The following is a 20,829-nucleotide window of genomic DNA, read 5'->3' on the forward strand; positions in this document are numbered from 1 at the left end:
TGGATGGAATAAAACAAGCTGAATGCCAGTCTACTGTCCGAAGCAAAACGAACAGAGCATAAGTGAGTAAATTAAAAGTGTTAGCTAAATAGCCTTGATCAAGATTAATCAGCAGCTAATAAAGTATATCTTATGCTTGCTGCCCCTTAGCTACAGTAGCTATAGCCGGCAGCTAATAAAGTATATCTTATGCTTGCTGCCCTTTAGCTACAGTAGCTATAGTCGGCAGCTAATAAAGTATATCTTATGCTTGCTGCCCCTTACAGTAGCTATAATCGGCAGCCAATAAAGTATATCTTATGCTTGCTGCCCCTTAGCTACAGTAGCTATAGTCGGCAGCAAATAAAGTATATCTTATGCTTGCTGCCCCTTACAGTAGCTATAAACGGCAGCTAATAAAGTATATCTTATGCTTGCTGCCCCTTACAGTAGCTATAAACGGCAGCTAATAAAGTATATCTTATGCTTGCTGCCCCTTAGCTACAGTAGCTATAGTCGGCAGCTAATAAAGTATATCTTATGCTTGCTGCCCCTTACAGTAGCTATAATCGGCTGCTAATAAAGTATATCTTATGCTTGCTGCCCCTTAGCTACAGTAGCTATAGCCGGCAGCTAATAAAGTATATCTTATGCTTGCTGCCCTTTAGCTACAGTAGCTATAGTCGGCAGCTAATAAAGTATATCTTATGCTTGCTGCCCCTTACAGTAGCTATAATCGGCAGCCAATAAAGTATATCTTATGCTTGCTGCCCCTTAGCTACAGTAGCTATAGTCGGCAGCAAATAAAGTATATCTTATGCTTGCTGCCCCTTACAGTAGCTATAAACGGCAGCTAATAAAGTATATCTTATGCGTGCTGCCCCTTAGCTACAGTAGCTATAGTCGACAGCTAATAAAGTATATCTTATGCTTGCTGCCCCTTACAGTAGCTATAATCGGCAGCTAATAAAGTATATCTTATGCGTGCTGCCCCTTAGCTACAGTAGCTATAGTCGGCAGCAAATAAAGTATATCTTATGCTTGCTGCCCCTTACAGTAGCTATAAACGGCAGCTAATAAAGTATATCTTATGCTTGCTGCCCCTTAGCTACAGTAGCTATAGTCGGCAGCTAATAAAGTATATCTTATGCTTGCTGCCCCTTACAGTAGCTATAATCGGCAGCTAATAAAGTATATCTTATGCGTGCTGCCCCTTAGCTACAGTAGCTATAGTCGGCAGCAAATAAAGTATATCTTATGCTTGCTGCCCCTTACAGTAGCTATAAACGGCAGCTAATAAAGTATATCTTATGCTTGCTGCCCCTTAGCTACAGTAGCTATAGTCGACAGCTAATAAAGTATATCTTATGCTTGCTGCCCCTTAGCTACAGTAGCTATAGTCGGCAGCTAATAAAGTATATCTTATGCTTGCTGCCCCTTACAGTAGCTATAGTCGGCAGCTAATAAAGTATATCTTATGCTTGCTGCCCCTTACAGTAGCTATAATCGGCAGCTAATAAAGTATATCTTATGCGTGCTGCCCCTTAGCTACAGTAGCTATAGTCGGCAGCAAATAAAGTATATCTTATGCTTGCTGCCCCTTACAGTAGCTATAAACGGCAGCTAATAAAGTATATCTTATGCTTGCTGCCCCTTAGCTACAGTAGCTATAGTCGACAGCTAATAAAGTATATCTTATGCTTGCTGCCCCTTAGCTACAGTAGCTATAGTCGGCAGCTAATAAAGTATATCTTATGCTTGCTGCCCCTTACAGTAGCTATAGTCGGCAGCTAATAAAGTATATCTTATGCTTGCTGCCCCTTAGCTACAGTAGCTATAGTTGGCAGCTAATAAAGGATATCTTATGCTTGCTGCCCCTTACAGTAGCTATAATCGGCAGCTAATAAAGTACATCTTATGCTTGCTGCCCCTTAGCTACAGTAGCTATAGCCTATCCTTCAGTTATAAGCAAAGGACAAAAAACACTGACAAAGCTAAACCTTGAACATTAAAACGCGTACGTACTAGGTGGCTGAGGTTAGAAAAAGGAACAACTCGCCAAACGATCAAACAGGCCGGAAAGATTAGTGATAAAGGTAGAACTAGGTATGTAGGAGATAGAGAACAGATATGAACTTAAGGTAAGGTCCATGGATGGTGCTTGGGAGCCTGCATCATATGTCAATATGGTTATTCTCTTCAAGTGAGCAAAACGTAAGCATTTTGCTCACCCTCACCAATGCCACCCCTCCCACCTGCTTGAGCACTCCGAATCCTGGATGCACTTTGTTCGAGTAGGACAATACCACTAGAAGAAATAAATATAAATAATCCACCAGGTCTGTCTGTAAACAAATGTTACACAGAACATACTAATAGCAGAGATGTGCTATAGACATGTTGTTACATGATTACATATGTGGCTTTGAAGTGAAGAAACAGATTAGTGTGAGCACAGAAGACGGGGAAGACACCAGTCTGACTCATCGCAGCAGCGCAATTATTCTATTTTTCTGAGCTGATTGTGCCAGGGCTGTAAGAAATGGACTAATGAGGGGGTTTGCGTTACTATTCACAGAAGCGATGCCTTTTTATAAAACTAGTGATTAATTCCTCCACTTTAAATAAGACAAAAATTGTGCCTCAAGGTGTTGAATATATTCTTCTCAAGCCGGCCTTTTAAAGACCTTCGAAATAAAGGCAGGTCTTGGGAGCAAAGTACTTTAATTCCCTAATTTTTCTAAGAATCTGCTTTTTAAGTACAACTGATGCATATTACAAGTATATTGAAAAGCTTATAAACCGTATGGATTCACTTTGTGTAACGCATAACCAACATGACACTGCAAACACAAGTTCATTTGCTTCTTAGATTTGAAGGTAGGTGTCTTCCTCTTAATATACCTTCGGCCTTTCTCATTGCTACATTTCTAGTGAAGCTAAATCCATCAGCACACGTACTCAGACACATGTGGCATGGTGCTATGTGCAGAATTAAACATCATGCTGATTAAAATGACTAACCCTACTATTGGCCGTAAAGCACAATTATATCATGGTTCCTTCATCACAAACAAGATTTTGCAGAAGGGACAAAGGCCTAGAATCACAGTGCTTTACACTCTGAAACACCTGGCCCAGTTTTGTTCCCGTATACTGCCAAATATGTAGGTCGCTATTAGGCATGGGTAAAAGGTACGTTTAGCAATAATTACCGGTCCAATGCAGAAGGATTTTGCCCACAACGAACAGTGTTTTAATGTAAGCTGAAATCGTTGAAGCCAGAAAATGTACATTTGTGGTCCCACTGAAATGTAGCAACCTACACCCTAACTCTGTACCCTCTTGAGTGAATCTCCTCCAGCAAAAATAATCAAGCAAAAGATTCGGCCTCATTCTGAGGTGGGCGCAAAGGGATACCGGGCACCGGTAATGACACCGGTGCCGGTAATCCCTTTGCGCTCCCTATTCCGAGGTCCCTTAGCGGGTCCCTCCCTTAACGCCTGGTTTTACCAGGAATTATGGACCCATTAAGGGATAGCTTGGTCAATAATTAGCGGTACCATTATTGACGCCTTCCCCCTTCCCATTTAGCCCTATGGCGGCTCAAATGGGAATGAGGAATGGCTTTTACAATGGGGACTTACCCATAATGAGGCCAATGTGTTATTATGGATTTCAATCCTGAAGTGAATCTTTCAAAGTCCATATTTCTTAAACCTGTGAAGAGAACATTACACATCCACTGTCATAGCAAGGAGTAAGCCATACACCAGACAGTATTCACTGCTGCCTATCTCTCCACACATCATAGGGCATTACTGGCCTTTTGAGCTCATTCCACAAACACATGCTTAGAAATATGCATCATTAACTTTGAAAAGTGCGTTCAGCACCAAAGGCATCTGACTAGAACTACAGACTACAAAGGAACTCATATTGCATAACAGTTCACTTCACTGCTTTGAAGACAGAAATTACATATGCATCTACTCTCTAATTCACACCTTCAAAAAGCCTTTGACATACAGCATCATTATTGTTTTTATTACACTGAAATATGGAAGGCGTATTCAGAGTGTAAAATTCTAAACGGCTAAAAAATAAAACGACAATGGGGTAAACGTTTACCTTCCATTGGAAGGCTTTGTACCATGGCACGCGGTGTGTGCCATTCACGTTATTTGCCATTTTCCCTAACATGAACATGTTAGTAATTTCGTACATTTTACGTATGTATGCTTGGGCAATATGGAGTGCATGCATTTGTAAGTTATTGCAGATTTATAATCCTAAATGAAACTGAAGCCCTAACACATTATATGTTTGAAGGATATTGAATAGGGTTTGTTTTTTAGAATAGTAGGTTAAGTCATAGTCAGAGTCTATAAGGGCGTCCAGAGTGTGGACACCAACGTCCATACTCTTAATGATGTGTGTACAGTTTGTTACTCTTTCACTCTGTCGCTCTACCTCCGCTCTTTTATTCTCCTTTCTCTTTCTTGCTCCCTGTTTAGTTCTTCTCTCCCTCTTTTTCCCACTCACAATCTCTTACTCTCTATTCGAAAAGTTCATCTCTTTTCATCTCCCCCTTTCTATATTCATTTTCCTCACACATTCTCTCTATTCTCTCCCTATCTCACTCAATTCCTTTATTTCTTCCCCATCACCCTCTTATGTCATCTAACCAAACTAGAAGCTCATTTGGTTAAAATTGTATTAGATGTTCAGCAAAGGTAGTTGTCATTTTTTATCTTCTAAGTACCCTTTTATTTCAAATCCTTAATTTGCATCAAAATATGCATTGACACTTAGCTAAGCCCTCTTCTTCTTAACATAAGAACTGGAAATAATATATTAGAGAATTACTAACATGTTAAGGAATCAGGAATTTGCATAATATTTGCTGATTCTTCTGCTTGTGAAATTTCTATTCGTCAATATTTTCAGGGTACCACCACAGAAACAGAAATGAGAAAGAGAAGATCAAGTTCTTACCAAATTTCCATGGATTTACTGGAAGACCCCACTCTCAGGCAACGGGCCCTAAGCAATGCCAGTATGCTTTCAAACACCATGGAAGGTACTTTTATTCTTTCAATGTATTTATTTCCTTACATTATTTTATATTTCATCTTACGTTATGAGAACCGATTGTTTGCAGATATTTTACACTATGGTAGAACTTTAAATCATTGTTCACTAGAAAACAGATTTGTAAAAATAAAAGTAGATGAACACCTTTCTAAAAGTCTCAGTGTCACAAAATATTTACATTAAAAAGGGTCATAAGTGAAAAGATCTTTTTGAAAAGATCTTTGCACTTGAAGACTGATTTAGAAAGACCGCTCCGTGACCGCACAGAGCGATCTTTCTAAATCCAACTGTCACGCCTCTGCTGCACACTAGTGCGCAAAGGGCGGACAGGCAGGTCGGGACCTGGAAACGAAGGACCAGGAGACCGGGTAAGTGTGTGTGTGTGTGTGTGTGTGTGTGTGTGTGTGTGTGTGCGTGTGTGTTGGTGTGTGTGTTGTGTGTATGTATGTGTTTTGGTTTCAGGGAGTGGGGGGATGAAGGGAGGGGGCTGGTGCTGAGCAATGGGGGTTTGTGGGTGTGTATTATCTGTATGTATGTGCTTTGGTTCAGGGAATTGGGAGTGAGGGGCGTTGGGGCTGGAATGCGGGTGTGGAACAAAGGGAGGCTTGGGGGTGAAAAAAAAGGAAACCACATTTTAAAGGTCTCACGAGAAAAAGACCTTTACAATGCCGGTTTTCTGATCAAAAGAAAATCAGTCAATGCAAATCAGTCTTTTTCTCTTGAGACCTTTAAAAAGAGGTCTATTCACATAGAACCCCAAAAAAGGGTTCTATAAATAGTTGCCGGATTTTTTTAGCTGAATACATTTTCATGGAATTTTTCACTTTTGTTTTCCACAAACAGAAGGAGGAGACTACCCTATCCCCCACACTTTCCACCCCTGCTTCCTCCTTACTATATCCCTTACCCATATTTACCACCAGAAATGTGTGGTAAAAAAGTGGAAGTCATGTGCACCAAAAAAACTTGACCTAACAAAATCTGACCTTAAAAAATGTCGATAATTCCCCACTTAATGCAAACTAGCATTAATTAAGCAGAGTTTTCGAAGAACATCTGGCAAACCAAAGATTGTAGACCCCTGCTCTAGTACATGGTAACATACGTGATACCAATACAAAACATGCATTAAATACAGCATCCAGAGGGAGAATAAAGGGTTAATACTTTAGCACCCAAGCCCAGAAGTCCACCACATATTAGGATACCATTAAGTCAATAGCACCAGACCTATAGGGTCTCATTACACTTCTAGAAATACAATGTTACAAAAGTAACCCCAAGTAAAACACAATAGGAAGATATTTATGTAACACTCAGTGACATGCAAAATATCCAGTTCCTTGGCCTACACCTCATAGGACCCAAGGAGAGCCCAGGAAAAATGTCCATGTACAGGTAAGTACTTGTTCAAAGCTTTTTGGTTAGTGTAATGGTTCCCCATAGGAATAAAGCAGGACAAGGTCTGTAGGCGCAGCTGCTGTTATGGGTGAAATGCAGGTAAGTCTCTGTTCTCCCCGGCAGGTTCAGATAACGTAGCAATCTGCCATAGTTGATGCCAGAGAAGACCCTCACAAAGAGCTCCAATCACATGTTCAGGAGCCATAAGAAAAGAGGAAAACCAGGATTTGGGCAAATGTATGTGGCAAAACTTGGATTAAGGGGGCCTGCGGAAACCGCAGACCACTGGGACCCCTTTTGGGTAAGCACCTTGGATAACCCACCAACTGAGGAGTGTGGGCCCAGAGATAAGCACTCGTGATGGTGGTTCCAGAAGACGCCGATCAGGAAAGATGAAATAAACAAGTGATTAGAAGGTCTTCTCTTGCTGAGCAGTTTACAGGATCCAGTCACCCAAGCACTTGAACCCTAGACCAGCAATGACACAAACAATCCAAAGTAACAATTAACCTTTCCTTGAGTGGGACCCATCTGCAAGAAGTGAAAACAATGGCCGAGATGGCTCCAGAAACACACAGGAAACCGACCAAGTAGATTCCAACAGCTTGATGGACATAGAGGGGCAGCCAGCCAGCAGAAACAGTCCCACTGAGGAAGTAATGGTAGAGTTGACCCAGGACATCCCAAATGAACAGCAGAGGCGGGAAAGTGGTGTTGCACAACACTTCTAGACGACAGAAGCTTCCTACCCAAGGTTCCTCCATCAAGGCAGTATTTCGGGAAGACGCTGGTAAAACGGCCAAGAAACATCTCCAGCACAGGAGTCATAGCTCATCCAATGTGGAGGACCAGGGGTGGGATGAGGACAGCCCAGTAAAGACCTGCAGCAATCAAATATGAAAACAAGAGTTAAGGGTGAGTACACAGCTAGTATGGCACAACCTGTTCCTACAATTGCACAAGCAGCAGCTTCATGGCAAAATCCTCCAACAGGTTAAGTAAACCTGTAGAAATCCTAGCAGAAACGAGTTAGGGCTATTGTCTCTCTGAGATATACCTAAACACTCATAGTTTGGTCTAAGTCAGCCCTCCACTCACACACAAGAGCACTCAAACAAAGGTTTTGGCAGCGAGCCAATCAGGCTTACCTCAAAAACTGCCAATTGTCCAGATAAAGATAAAGTTGAAGATAGTGTGGTCCCCGGAACCAGATATCCTTGTGAATGATGTAGAGGGTATTGAATTTAATCCGTGCAGCAACCAGGAGCCATTGAAGACTTTTTTGGGGAGGAGAGATACGCCCCCTGGGCTTAACCCCAAAGCTAAGTCTGGCTGCCCTATCCTGGATTCAGGAGGAGGCTATTGCAATAGTCAAGACTAGAGCGAACCAGGGCTCAGGGTAACATTGAGCCTTTGGGAGAAAGTGAGAGAATTCCTTTGAGAAGGAAGAGCTGAAAGTGGACTTCTTGGCATTGTGTCCTGAGTGTGAGGGAGGAAGGAGAGAGGGGAGTCGAAGATGACTCCAAGGTTTCTGACTTCAGAAGGAGCAGGGGGAGAGCCCAAGGAGGAAGGCCAGAGTGAAGACAAGAAGGTGGGAGCAGGGGTCCCGATGGGAAGGATCTCAGTTTTACAGGCACTGAGGCAGTGATTGTTGGAGGTTCACAAGGACTGGATGGCAGATAGGCAGTCAGGAATGATGGAAGATGCAAGAGGGTCAGAAGGAAGTTTGAGAAAGAGTTGTTTCATCTGCATAACACTGGAAGTTGGGGGGGAGGGGGAAGGAGGCATGCAAGGTAGAGAGGATAGAACCCTAGGAGATGTTAAAGAGCCAAGGGGAAGAGGATAGAACCCTGGGGGACACCACAGGCAGAGAAGGAAGTAGGAGATGAGAAGGTGCCCAGGATGACTTGGGACAAGTGGTCAGTTAGGAATGATGTCAGTCAGTCCAGTGCCCATTCCGAGATACCAAGGGTATCGTGGAGCCTTTGTATGAGGATGAATGGTTGATCGTGTCAAAGGCAGTGAAGAGATAGAGAAGGATGAGGACAGTTGGGGAGTTGTAGTCCAGAGATGCAAGCAGTTCTTCGCGGATATTCAGAAGAGCAGTTTCCATGCATCTGGATGCTCAGAATCCAGATTGATGGCCGTAGACACCGCCAACAAGTTCGGTGTGCGAGTTCAGTTGGGGCAATACCTTCTGAGAAGCTTCCCCACGAAGGGGGTTATGAAAATAGAGAAGTAGTTGGCAGGACAGGTAGGATCTACTGAAGGTTTTTTTTCAGGAGGGAGCGCACAAGCGAGTGCTTAAGGGAGGAGAGGAAAGATCCAGTGGCAAAAGAATGATTGCAGAAATCAGCGAGTATGGGGGCAAGAGAGCCTATGTTATCCTTGATGGTTTTGAATGAACAAGGGAGACCTGTTTAGAAGAGACCTTCATGGAGCGGAAAATTCTGGTAACTTCTTCAGGTGAGACAGGGGAGAAGGAGGAGAGAGAGAAAGGAGGAGGGTGAGGGGCCAAAGGAAGCAAGTGGGTGTGGGATGGGTTGGGAGGTTGAGTAACAAGGGTGTTCAGGATGTCGTGAGTTTTGGTGGCGAAGTGAGTGGCCAGTGCGTTGCAGAGGGCCTGGGAAGGAAGATGGGAGGAGGAGACTGCGGACGGGTTGGCTAGTTCTCTGCAGATCTTGAAAAGTTCAGCCGTCTTGTTGGATGCACTGAAAATCTGTGCTTGAATGTGGGCTCTTTTCTTGGCACGGATGGAGAGTCTGCATTGCCTTTGGAGCAGGCAGTAGGCCAGTTTGTCAAAGGATGAGCCTGAGGTTTACCACGACCGTTGCACCGCTCAGCACTTTCGTTTCAGGGCTGCAAGTTCGGAATCGTAGCAAGTGTTATGCTTAGAGGCAGGTTTCAGGCGGATCCTCATGACTGGGGCAAGAATGTCAAGAGTATTGGTGATGGACAAGTGGAGGTTGCTGTGAGCCGAGTCAGTGGTAGAATCTCAGGTGGGGGGGGCAAGGAGGGATGAAGGAGGAAGCGAAGGCAGCAGCTGACACTCGTTTCATAGGACAGATGTTAATCAACGAGGTTGGCAGGGCTTTTGGGGGTAGGGAAGGAGGGCCAAAAGGTCCCAGGTGGGAGGAGAGGAGAGAATGGTCTGACCAAGAGAGAGGGGTGACTAGTCGGGAGGAGAGAGTGAGGTCAGAGTTTATAAGGGCGTCCAGAGTGTATCCAGCCAAGTGTGTTGGACCAGAAGGTATCAAGGACAGGGATAGAGAGGTGCACAGGTCAATGAAAAGAGTGGATGCTGAGACAGGGGAATCCAATTGGATGTTGAAATCCCCAAAGAGGAGGAGACTGGAGGTGGATGAAAGTAAGGAGGAACAAAAATCATCCCATTCAGAGATGAACAAGGTGGTTGCGCTGGTAAATGGTAGCAATGGTTAGGGTGGAGGAGGGAGAGATGACCAACTTGCAAACCAGGCTCTCAAAGTAAGAGTAGAGCTGGGTGTATAAGATGGAAGAGGGAACCAACTCAGGGAAGATTAAGGCAACCCCACCCCCAGCAGGGTGAGATTGAGGCTTCGAAATGATCTTGAAGCCGGCAGGGATGAGGGAGTCAAAAGCAGTGACTGAGCTGGCATTGAACCATGACTCGGTAAGAGCGAGAATGTCTAGATCAATGTATTCAAGAAGGAGGCAGATGTCAGCTGAATGTTTGTTGGCTGACTGGTCGTTAAGAGTCACCAGATGGAGGAGGTCTCTGCCTTTGAACTTTTTCTGAGGTGGGGTACAGGGGCGTTGTACACTAGTCAGTGGGGGAGGGATAGCGAGAGCCCTGGGAGGAGAGGCAGGAGAAGGAAGGAAGTTAATGAGAGAAGGCAGGATCCGGTCAAAGAGAAGGAGGTTGGGTTGAGCACCCTCAACCAGGATAGTGCCTATGTGCTAGACATTAACGAAGCAATTGAAGATGAGATGCCGGCCAAGAGAACTTCCCACTTGGTTCCACAGTTAATGGGAGAGGACGAGAATGTAGAGAGAAGAGAGATGAGGGGTCCATAGACCTGGGCAGGGGACAGAGAAGAGCATATTAATGAAGACCTCTCTGTAAGAAGCGCTGACATAGGTGTCTGCGATGGGAAGGCCAGGGTTTGCACCCAGGATGTCTTTTTGTGCTTTTTCCTTCCGGACTTTGTGAGAGAGGAGGGAAAGGCGATAGTGTAGCAGTTCAAGAGCATGAGTGAGATGGTGAGAGCCACATGGGTGGCAGAGGTTAGTAGAGGAATGAAAGAAGAGTGGCTGCATAGCCCAGTTCTAGCTAAACTCACCAGGTGGCCTAGTAGTCACAAAGGCATAAAGGCAATCCAGAAAGGAAATCTGATTAAAAGAAGCAAGGTGCACAATGCAGTGATATGATATGGCATTTATAACGCGCCTATACACAAGTGTTTCAAGGCGCGTCAAGGCAATGGGGGGGAACAAAAGGTCGACAGACAACGATCCTACTAGGCCCGGTGTCATTCAGATCGTGCAAGTGCATGGGAGGTGGGGAAAGGGGAAAAGTGTGAGGGGTGAAGGGAGAGGGGGAAATGCAGTACAAGGGGTAGTAGAATAAATAAGATAATAAAACAGGCAGATGGTGGCAAGTGCAGAGTAAGTGCAGACATAAGTGCTGGTAGGGGGACTGTAGGGAGACAGAAACAGTCCCTAGGTGCGAGGGTTTCCAGGGAGGCAGTGCAGGTGTGCAGCTGCCGGTGCTTGCGCCCGAAATCAGACAGGGTGGCCAGGTAGATGTGACCAGTGCAGTTTTCAGCCAGAAATTCAGCAGGGGAGAGAGGGAGAGAAAGCAGAAGCAAAGAGGAAGGCTTTGGGGTACTTACGGAACCGGAGATGGTTCTCCTCAAGTTTCTGGGAGGCAGGAAGGCTGTTCCAGAGGGAGGCCCCTGCCGAAGAGAGAGATCTACCACCAACTCGTTGCTTAGAGAAGCGACTGACCACGAGGGAGTTGGAGGCAGATGAGTGAAGAGCTCGAGAAGGAAGATATTTGGGAAGAGAGAGTTGAAGGTATTTCGGCCCCAGGCCCCAGTAGGCCTTATGGACAATGCAGAGGGTTTTGAACTTAATCCTCACAGCCACTGGGAGCCAGTGCAGAGATTTTAAACCTGGACAGATAGGATCCCTGGGCTTGAGGCCAAGGACAAGTCTCGCAGTCCTGTTCTGTATAAATTGCAGAGGGCGGAAAGTAGGGGCAGGCAGATTTAGATAGAGGTTGTTACAATAGTCCAACTTAGAGAGAACCAGGGATATGGAGACAGTGAGCTTCTGGGGGAAGGAGAGGAAAGGAAGAATACCTCTGAGGAGGTGCAGCTGGTAGCGTGACTTCTTAGAGACGTTAGATATGTGAGGTGAGAAGGATAGTGTGGAGTCGAAGATAACCCTAAGATTTTTATCCTTGCAGATGGAAACAGGAAGTAGGCCAAGAGAGGCCGGCCAAAGAGCTGCAGGGAATGAGGGAGTGGGTGTGCCGATGAGTAGAATCTCAGTCTTACTGGCATTAAGGCAGAGGTCATTGATGGCACACCAATCCTGGATAGCAGACAGACAGTCAGAAATGAGGGAAGGGGAGGAGGAGGTTGAGGGTAGCCTGAAAATGAGCTGTTCATCATCCGCATAGCACTGAAAGTTGGGGCAGAGAGCGGTAATGCGGTAGGCAAGGAGTGCCAGGTACTGGTTGAACAGCCAGGGAGAGAGGTTAGATCACTGGGGGACACCACAGGTAGAGAAAAAGATATCGGAGAGGAAGGATCCAAGTTGCACCTGGGAGGGTCGGTCGAAGAGGAAAGAAGTCAGCCACACCAGAGCCTGACCCGTGATGCCTAGGTTATCACAGAGACGGTTGAGCAGGATGGCATGGTTGACAGTGTAAAAGGCAGAAGAGAGATCAAGCAAGATGAGGACGCAAGGGGTATTGGAGTCAAGGTTGTAGAGCAGGTCTTCACGGATGTTCAGGAGAGCAGTTTCCGTGCTTCTGGCTGCTCTGAAGCCAGACTGATGGTCATGAAGACAACCAACAGATTCGGTGTGAAGATTTAGCTGGGAGATGGCCAGTTTCTCCAGGGGCTTGCCAAGGAAGGGAGTGATGGAGATTGGGTGATAGCTAGCCGGGCAGGAAGGGTCGGCAGAGGGTTTCTTAAGAAGAGGGTGCACAAGGGAGTGCTTCAGGGGGGATGGGAAGACTCCAGTGGCAAAGGAGTGATTGCAGAAATCAGCCAGGGCAGGAGGCAAGAAGTCAATGTGGTCCTTGATAGTTTTTGAGGAACAGGAGTGAACCTGTTTCGATGAGACTTTCATAGATCAGACTTGTCTAGAAACTTTGTCTGCGGAGAAAACAGGAAAGTCAGAGAAGGAGGGAGTGGGGGTGGCTGAAGATGGGCCAGAGGATGAGCACGGAATAGAGGGAGGGAGGCAATAGGAGGAGAGTGAGGACAGGATGTCCTGAGTTTTTGAAATGAAGTGAGAGGTCAGTGCCATGCAGAGGGCCTGGGAATAGACAGGAAAGGTAGAGACTGCAGCAGGATTGGCCAGTTCCTTGCAGATTTTAAAGAGTTCAGCCGAGTTGTTAGATGCCGCAGAGATGCAGGCTTGGATATGAGCTATCTTCTTGGTGAGGACGGAGAGCCGGTATTGCCTTTGCAGCAGGCAGCAGGCCAGTTTGTCAGAGGATGAGCAAGAAGCACGCCATTTCCTCTCGACCACCCTGCACTTGCCTTTTAGGGTGACGAGGTCTGAGTCATACCAGGAGTTACACTTGGCTTTGGGCTTCAGGCGGATTCTCATGACAGGGGCAAGGATATCAAGAGTATTGGATATAGAAGAATGGAGTGTGGAGATGTCTGTGTCAGGGTGAGAGTCAGCCAAAGGTGGAGGAGGGGCTGAGAAGGTGGCGTCAAAAGCCTCAACTGGAACACGCTTCATGGGTCGGATGACCGAGAAGGTGGGTGGGAGTGATGGAGGTGGCTTGGCCTGAGGGGTAGGGAGGGCGATTTGGGAGGATAGGAGAATGTGATCACTCCAGGAGGGACAGAGAGGGGAAGGTCTGAGGAGATCATCGAGAGTGTGCCCTGCAGAATGAGTCGGGCCAGAGGGGAGAATGGTGAGAGAGAGTCTCAGAGGTCGCAAAAGACTCCAGAGGGGGAACAGGAGGCATCCAGGTGGATGTTGAAGTCTCCAAGAAGGATGAGGAGAGTAGTTGAGGCCAGGAGAGAGGAGGAGAGGTCCCACTCATAGAGGAAGGAAGAAATCTGACCAGGTGGCTGATAGATAGTAGCCACAGTAAGGGAATGGCTAGGGGAGAGAGAGAGCCTGCAGACGAGGCATTCAAAAGAAGAGTAGGTCTGCCTAGGAGTGACAGAGGCAGGAATCCATTCAGGGAAGATCAGGGCTACACCCCCACCAGAGCGGTTGGGCCTGGGTGCGCAGAGGATCTTGTAGACGTCAGGTAGGAGCGTGTCAAAGCTGGTGATAGAGCTGGCCGTGAACCATGTTTCAGTGAGACCGAGGACATCAAGGTCAAATTCTTCAAGAAGGCGGCAGATATCAGAGGAATGTTTGACAGCAGAGTGAGATTTAAGAGTGGCAATGTGGAGAAGGTTGCCATCCTTGAAGGACTTCCGGGGAGGGGTACAGATCAGAGGTACACCCTGCGGAGGTGTAGAAGGAGCCCGAGAGGGTTCAGTGAGGGAGGAGAAGGCAAGGTAGCCAAGGAAAGGGGAGTGGGGACAGCAGGAAAAGAAAGGAAGTTGATGAGGCGCGGGAAGCGTCTATCAAAGAGGTGAAGGTTGGCCTGAGGGCCTTGGACCAAGACAGTCCCATTGGAGTAAACATTAATGATGACCTTAGAGGAATGGAAGGAGGCCAGGAGGGCGTCCCAACGGGTGCCACCATTAATGGGAGAAGAGGATAAAGGAGAAAGTACAGAGACCATATGAAGGGTCCATAAGTCAGGTGTAGGCACTACAAAGAGGATGTCGGTGAGAGTTTGCTTGGAGGAGGCACTGGTGTAGGTGTCAGCGATAGGGAGGCCTGGGTTGGAGACCAGGATGTCCTTTTTAAACTTCTTCCTACCAGATTTAGAGAGGAGAGCAGGATAGTCAATAGAGAAGCAGTTAGAGAAGATAGGAGAGACAGAGAGCACGATAGAGTAGGTGGAAGGAGAGGGGGAGACACTGGCGAGAGTAGGCAGACAAAGTGAGTGGCAGGCAAGTTGCCCAATAGGACAGACTGTAGGGGTCAAGAGCTCACAACTGCTCAACTTTAGAACCGGTGAGAGGCCACCTAAGTTTGAGAATCCTGTAGGGGAGAAAAAGGCCTAATATTCACAGTGCATGATTTTAAATACTCATGCAGTGCGTATTACAGCAGCATTGGGGACAACACAGCTGTGTTTAGGAATCTGAAGGAGGGGTAGGCAGGGAGGCTAGTGGGAATAACCTGTGGAGACTGACTGGCACATAGCGTCCACTGCAGACCCTGCAGACACAACAGGAGCCGCAACCGAGGGAGACGCCCTTTGCCTTAGGCCAATGCAAAGAGGTGCACAGATGTAAAAACACACACACCTACATTTGATTTTGAAAATATAGGCACAAATGTGAGAGAAGAAGTAGGTTAGTCGAGGCAAGGAAAGCAGAGTACACAGGCACAGTAATTGTTTCAGATTGATTAATGGCAGAGGCAATGGAAGAGTTCAGCCATCACTCACTGGCAGATCTGCAGGGAGCGTAGAGATCCATGAGTCCATGTTCATGGGGTAGCAGAATATAAGTCTGGAGGCCGAATCATAGTTTGAGCAGGGGGGGCAGGAAGGAAAAAAGGACCTCTGGGTCCTGCTCGGCCCAGACAGGCACAGACAGGGCCTTTTGATGTGGGCCTTATATGTGGGCTTTGAATGGAGGGGCCGGTTTCTGCCTGCCGGTGCCCCTGATTGGCTTAAGTCAAAGTGAGGCAGCCAATTGTACAGGGGGTAGGCTGTAAGCAGTGGATGGCTCCTCTGCCCTAGGCAGGGGCATCCATCTTGTAGAGTGCACACAAGCACCCACGTTAATTGCAGAAATAGGATTGTGCCCCCTGGGCAATGTAAAATAACACAGATGCCCCAGAGAATAAAAGCTTTGCAGCACATTCAATTGTGCTTCAACTGGACCATTTTCAAGCGTGTGTTATGCTTGGCTGCGACTTTTGCAAATAAATGTGGAATGTTATGAATACATGTAGAACAAGTCCCCTGCAGATTTCTAAGCCCCAATGAGCTTACCTTAATCAATTGCAATGCTGCTCCAGATGGAGGGAGGAAGGAGGGAACTGGGGGGAGCATGATGTTTCTGCTTCTTTCTTCTTTCTTCACACAATGATCTTTTCCTGAAACTACCCGAATGCAATGTATAAATATACAAAATACATATATTTTTACCTATTTACATTCACAAGTGCACAGACCTCTGTGTTATTTGATAATGTCCTCTTTATGGCTCCTAATTATGTAGTACTTATTTGCTCCCAGTAACATTCAAGGTATCAGTAAGAGGATGCTCCCTTTTTACACCCTAATGTTTGTACTAATATTGAGTTCCCTCCAAAAACAAATTAAAGTTTTAATTATATTTAGCACTCCAGCTTCATATTTCGTAACTGCCTCGTTGCTATGGTACATTTTATGAGGTTTTGTTAGCCTTTTACATTTTAGAAATTTAATTCCATAGCTTTAATTCCCAGTGTAAGGAGAAACACGCATGACTCGACTGTGTGTAAGCTATCAAAATGGCTGCTATACTACTTCTTTATTTACCCACAATTCCCGAGCAAGATGCCTTCCATAGACCTGTCTATGGTGGTGACCATCTTAGAATGGGGATCACATATTGTATCTGTGGGTAGATTCCTACTGGAAGTCTGCAAGATATCTAGATTGTCCTGTAAAGATTAATAAGGAATCATCACCACAAACCTCACCCATGCTTGCACTAGTGAATGTACTAGTAATTTGGTAATATTACAAAGTGTGCCAGCAGCACTGTTTTCAAACAAGTTGGTTGCTCTGGACACATGAGTGCCACAAAAGCAACTCCATGCGCATAGCACCACAATGCTGCACTACACAATACCACTAATTGAAAACCTACAGCGCAATCAACACTACTGAGCACAGAATGGAGGTATGAAAGCCAGCAATGTAGCATGCAAAGTCTTGGAAGACTCCTATAACATCCTGCATTTTCATCAGGCATCTTAATTTGCCCAAGTGTGTATGCCACACCCTCTGCTACAATTGGGTCATTGCAATCAATGCCAACGTGAGCATAGTATGTTCATGCCCTCCGTTCATTTCATTCTCAGAGCAGAGAATTCCCCTATTAACCTTAATAGGACAAGAAATCCTTTTGGCTCTTGGGATAGCATTATAAGACATGCTTAAAGGACCACTGTTTTTCTAAAAACCTAAACACGTAGTCCTCTCTTTACCATGGTTCATAATTGCATAATAAAGCAACCTGCTAAAGCCTTATACCCCCATGGACTAGAACTACACAGTTACCGGCATCACTTTTGAAGTGCTAGTGTAAAAACATCGTCTTACATTTTGTGCATCAAAGATGTATACTACTCCAGTTTTAGGTTACTTCAAACTGGGCTCTGGGGCACCAATGTTGCGCTCCTAAAGAATTCCCTCTGATGAACATGGGTTAGGTCTCTTGAGGTGTAAAGGGCCATAATCCCTCCTCAAGTCAACATACTGTGGAAGAGTCGCTGGGATGGGGTGCTGTTGAAAAGTGGCCCCTGTCCTTTTTCTTAGTTGTGATGAAATAGCTGATTTATTAAGGAGGCACCCAAAGAGGTCCTCCAGGCTATGGATCTGCAAATTGAGTGACCTGAACAAAGCGTGTCACATAGAACTCAGTTAGACCGTGAGAGATCTGGGTCCAGGCACATATGCCACAGCCTTTGTGGGTCGGAATGACAAAACATATGTTTCACTTGGAAAGTAAAATATTGAGGGGGTGTTGATGCATGAGGTAAAGATTAAACATGCAGAAAACATAAAGTCTGTATCTGATACACAGCTGGCCCTGTCGGTAGAAGCAAGAGGGTGCATGAGCGGTAGAAATCAGCACAGAAATTGTTCACCCTAGTTCTCCTATACTTTTTTAAATGAATTTGCTGTGTACAATGTTCAGTCTTATGCGTTAGCTGAGCAAAATGTCATAGGAATGAGGAAAGGGGGGGGGGGGGATCTGGGAGTACTCTTTTTCCATTCAGGTAAGCTAAATCTCCAGCACTGTATATGTAATAGATTCCGATATTTTATTGAATATTCCCCAATTCTGGGATGGGAATGGTTAGTGAAATTTAGGCATATGAGCATTCCCAGGGAAGTTGAGAACTATATCGATATATATATCCCATTACACTGTCCTGACCATGTGGCCACCTGTAATGCTTAGCATTTCCATACAATCTATTTGGTGTGACAGTGGGGTAACAGCAGAACACATAATAGACAAGGAGTGAAGCTCTGCAGCTTTATTTATGCTTCAGGTGGAGGGGTTGGTATATGCCTATAGGCCCTAGGATTTAATAAAGCCTATGATTGATGAATTTGTTAAACGGTACTCAGACGTAGGAATAATTAAACAAGTCACAGGGTTTTTATAGCACTCCGGCACCCTTTTTGGACTCTTTCTCCAGTTTTTTATTGACTCAAAGATGATCTTCTTGACCCCTGGAATGTGGCTTCCTCACACTCCAGGCAAAAACTTGTGAATCGTCCTTGACCTGGGAATATCCAAAACGGTTAAGATTAAGAATTTCTCCACATGCCCCCTTTTCTCATCTCCGGGTTCTTGTCACCCATCTGCCAAAGGTCGCCATCATGGACTTGAACCTGCAACAGACTTTGGATGTTCTTCTCCTCCTTTCAAGTTCTCTGGCTCCAACCAAGCTCTGGGATATACTACCCGGCAGGCTTGTAAAAAGATCTTCCCTCCTTCAGATGTATCTAGGGCAACTGTCAGAACCAGGACAACTTGACGAGTTGCTCAGGAGCCATGAAGAAAGACACACTCCTACCCAAAAGGAATAGCCCCACAATCAGAGATGCGCAACTGCGAGAGAGGTCCCCGTAGGCAGGAGCACAACTGGACATGCTCTCTATTTATGGTTGGCGGCTTCCTCAGTAACTATGGGGGAAAGAAAACAGGCTAATTAGGAACAGCATATATGTCAGACACTTCCCCCATTCCCTCCCAACAAAATACCTACCAGGGAACAAGAGGAAGACATCCTTAAATGTCAACGTGGAATGTAGACTCGGTAAACAAAAATCAGAATGCTGCTTAGCATCAGTGGGAACCCTTCTAATAAAACAGAACTAAATGCTATGGGTCTGGTTTGGATAGCATGGGGATAGCATTTGGAACAACACATAAGCATATGGCTAAATACCTAGAAAATGACTTCGCCCGCTCTACGGAACAAAAACAGGAAACGTCTTTGTTGCAAGAACGCATTGCTGTGGATTTCGCAACTTCTTTAGGGTTGCCATCATCAGGACACCATGCTGCATGCTGACGTCGCCTCAGAAGAAAGGACCCTGCATGGCACGTTAGCTCTGCATCCCCACTGGCCCTTCCGAGGAGCTGTCGGGTAACATCGCCCAACCTCCAAGGCATGAGGTGAGTGGGCGAATGTGTCGTCGGACATGCCCAAACAGCAGCATCCCCATCAGCATCTTGGTAACTTGCTTTCCTTCGTATCTGTGTCTTTCTTGACATTGATTGAGTTGCCAAACTCCACAAACAGTGCCTCCTGCTTGCTTTCAATAGCTGTCCTCTCTGCGCTTCCTTGGATAGCCTGCCTAGCTCCCACACATTTCCTTTGTTCTGCCTCTTTGGTATGATCTGGAATAGAGTTATACACATCTACATTCTGATGTTCCCACAGACCTAGGGATTCTAAAAAAACACTGGCTGAGACTCCAATGGGGACTTCAGCCAATACTTGAAATTTACCACCTGCCATATGAACTTTATCCTCAGAGATAAAGGCTAAGGAGGCAGTGTGGACCCCTGAAGGTTTACCCTTGCATCTGGGATCCCCTTTCACATGGTCAGTTGACCCACATGCATAGCATTTACCAAATGTTTTCTGGAATGGAGACTTCTGCTGACCCCCCTCTGGTTTAGCACCAGATATTTCACTAGACTAACCTGGTTTCCCATGGTGTTTTCCCTTTTTCTGTTTGTGGCCCTCTTTTGGGTGGTTGCAATTTGAATTCTCTTTTCCATCTTTCTTGTGCTGCTTCCCCTCATCCTTTTTGTGAGTGGCCCCAGAATCCTTGTTAGTGGCCCTGTTGGCAACCAACAAGTCAGCTGCTTTTGCTAACTTCTTGGGATTAATCTCTTTTGAGTCAGCTAAGTGCTGTTTCAGCTTAGGCGAGCAGGCATCAACAATAGACTCTAATAAAAACAGATTTTTCATTCCTTCAAAGGTGTTCACTCTGTAATCCTTAACCCAACCATCTAAGTGTTTCAAACATTCACACACCCAGGTCGCCCAAGGGGTGCCATCAGTCGTTTCGAGGGACCTAAACCTCTTCCCTGTGAGACCCTGAATCCCATGATTATACTCAAAGGCACCTAACCAATCCAAAATATCAGGTTTCACATCATACATACGCACTGCTTCTTTAGGCAGGTGAGGCATCCTGGGACTGCAAGACCTAAAGGACTCTGGGAGGGAAACAGTTTCAAGAAACCATTTTTTCATTTGAAGAGCATGCTGCATTAATTCCCTGAGCTTGATGTCTTGATGTTTGGCTCCAGCTTGAGCTTGCAACCTTTTAAATTCCAATTCAAGTCCTGTTGTTTCAAGAGACACATATTCTGGACGCAGTGTTGTACCTTGTGGGGTCCCAGTAGACATGGTTTGAGACAAAAGGGCAGGTTGAGGCAAAGAGGGGCTCCTATCCTGATACTCCTCTCCCTCCTCCGACTCTTTTCAGACATTAGATTTAAACTCATTATCATCCTCATTATCAATTTCCACATTCTCTGGATTAGTAGGAGTTACAGGCCTACTTTCCACACGTTGGTGATTCAACAACCTTGTAATTCATTCATTTTTCTTTCCTTTAACAGTAAGTTTCCTGACTTTACACATTTCTTTCAGTTGATCTACTGTTAGAATGAACAGGGCTTCCTGTTTGAAGTTATTCATATCAGGCATTTTACAATTGCTGTTCTGATGGAGCCTAGCCTTGTGTAGGTTTTGAGTTGAACGAAAGCAAAGCAAATACTCAATGTA

At 45.6% G+C, this 20,829-nt stretch overlaps 1 protein-coding gene across 7 annotated transcripts in view; it reads left to right on the forward strand.

Annotated features, from left to right (window-relative positions):
• The window catches only part of LOC138488896 (sodium channel protein type 2 subunit alpha-like), a 1,049,646-nt gene that overhangs the window by 633,107 nt on the left and 395,710 nt on the right, over positions 1-20,829 (forward strand). For all 7 annotated transcript variants that reach the window (XM_069616277.1, XM_069616276.1, XM_069616279.1 and 4 more), the window contains one exon: positions 4,930-5,062. In XM_069616277.1, the coding sequence (XP_069472378.1) occupies positions 4,930-5,062 (133 nt within the window). The remainder of the gene's footprint in view (positions 1-4,929; positions 5,063-20,829) is intronic.

This window comes from Ambystoma mexicanum, chromosome 9, assembly GCF_040938575.1.
Source record: "Ambystoma mexicanum isolate Mex_15411 chromosome 9, UKY_AmexF1_1, whole genome shotgun sequence".
Classification (NCBI taxonomy): domain Eukaryota; kingdom Metazoa; phylum Chordata; class Amphibia; order Caudata; family Ambystomatidae; genus Ambystoma; species Ambystoma mexicanum.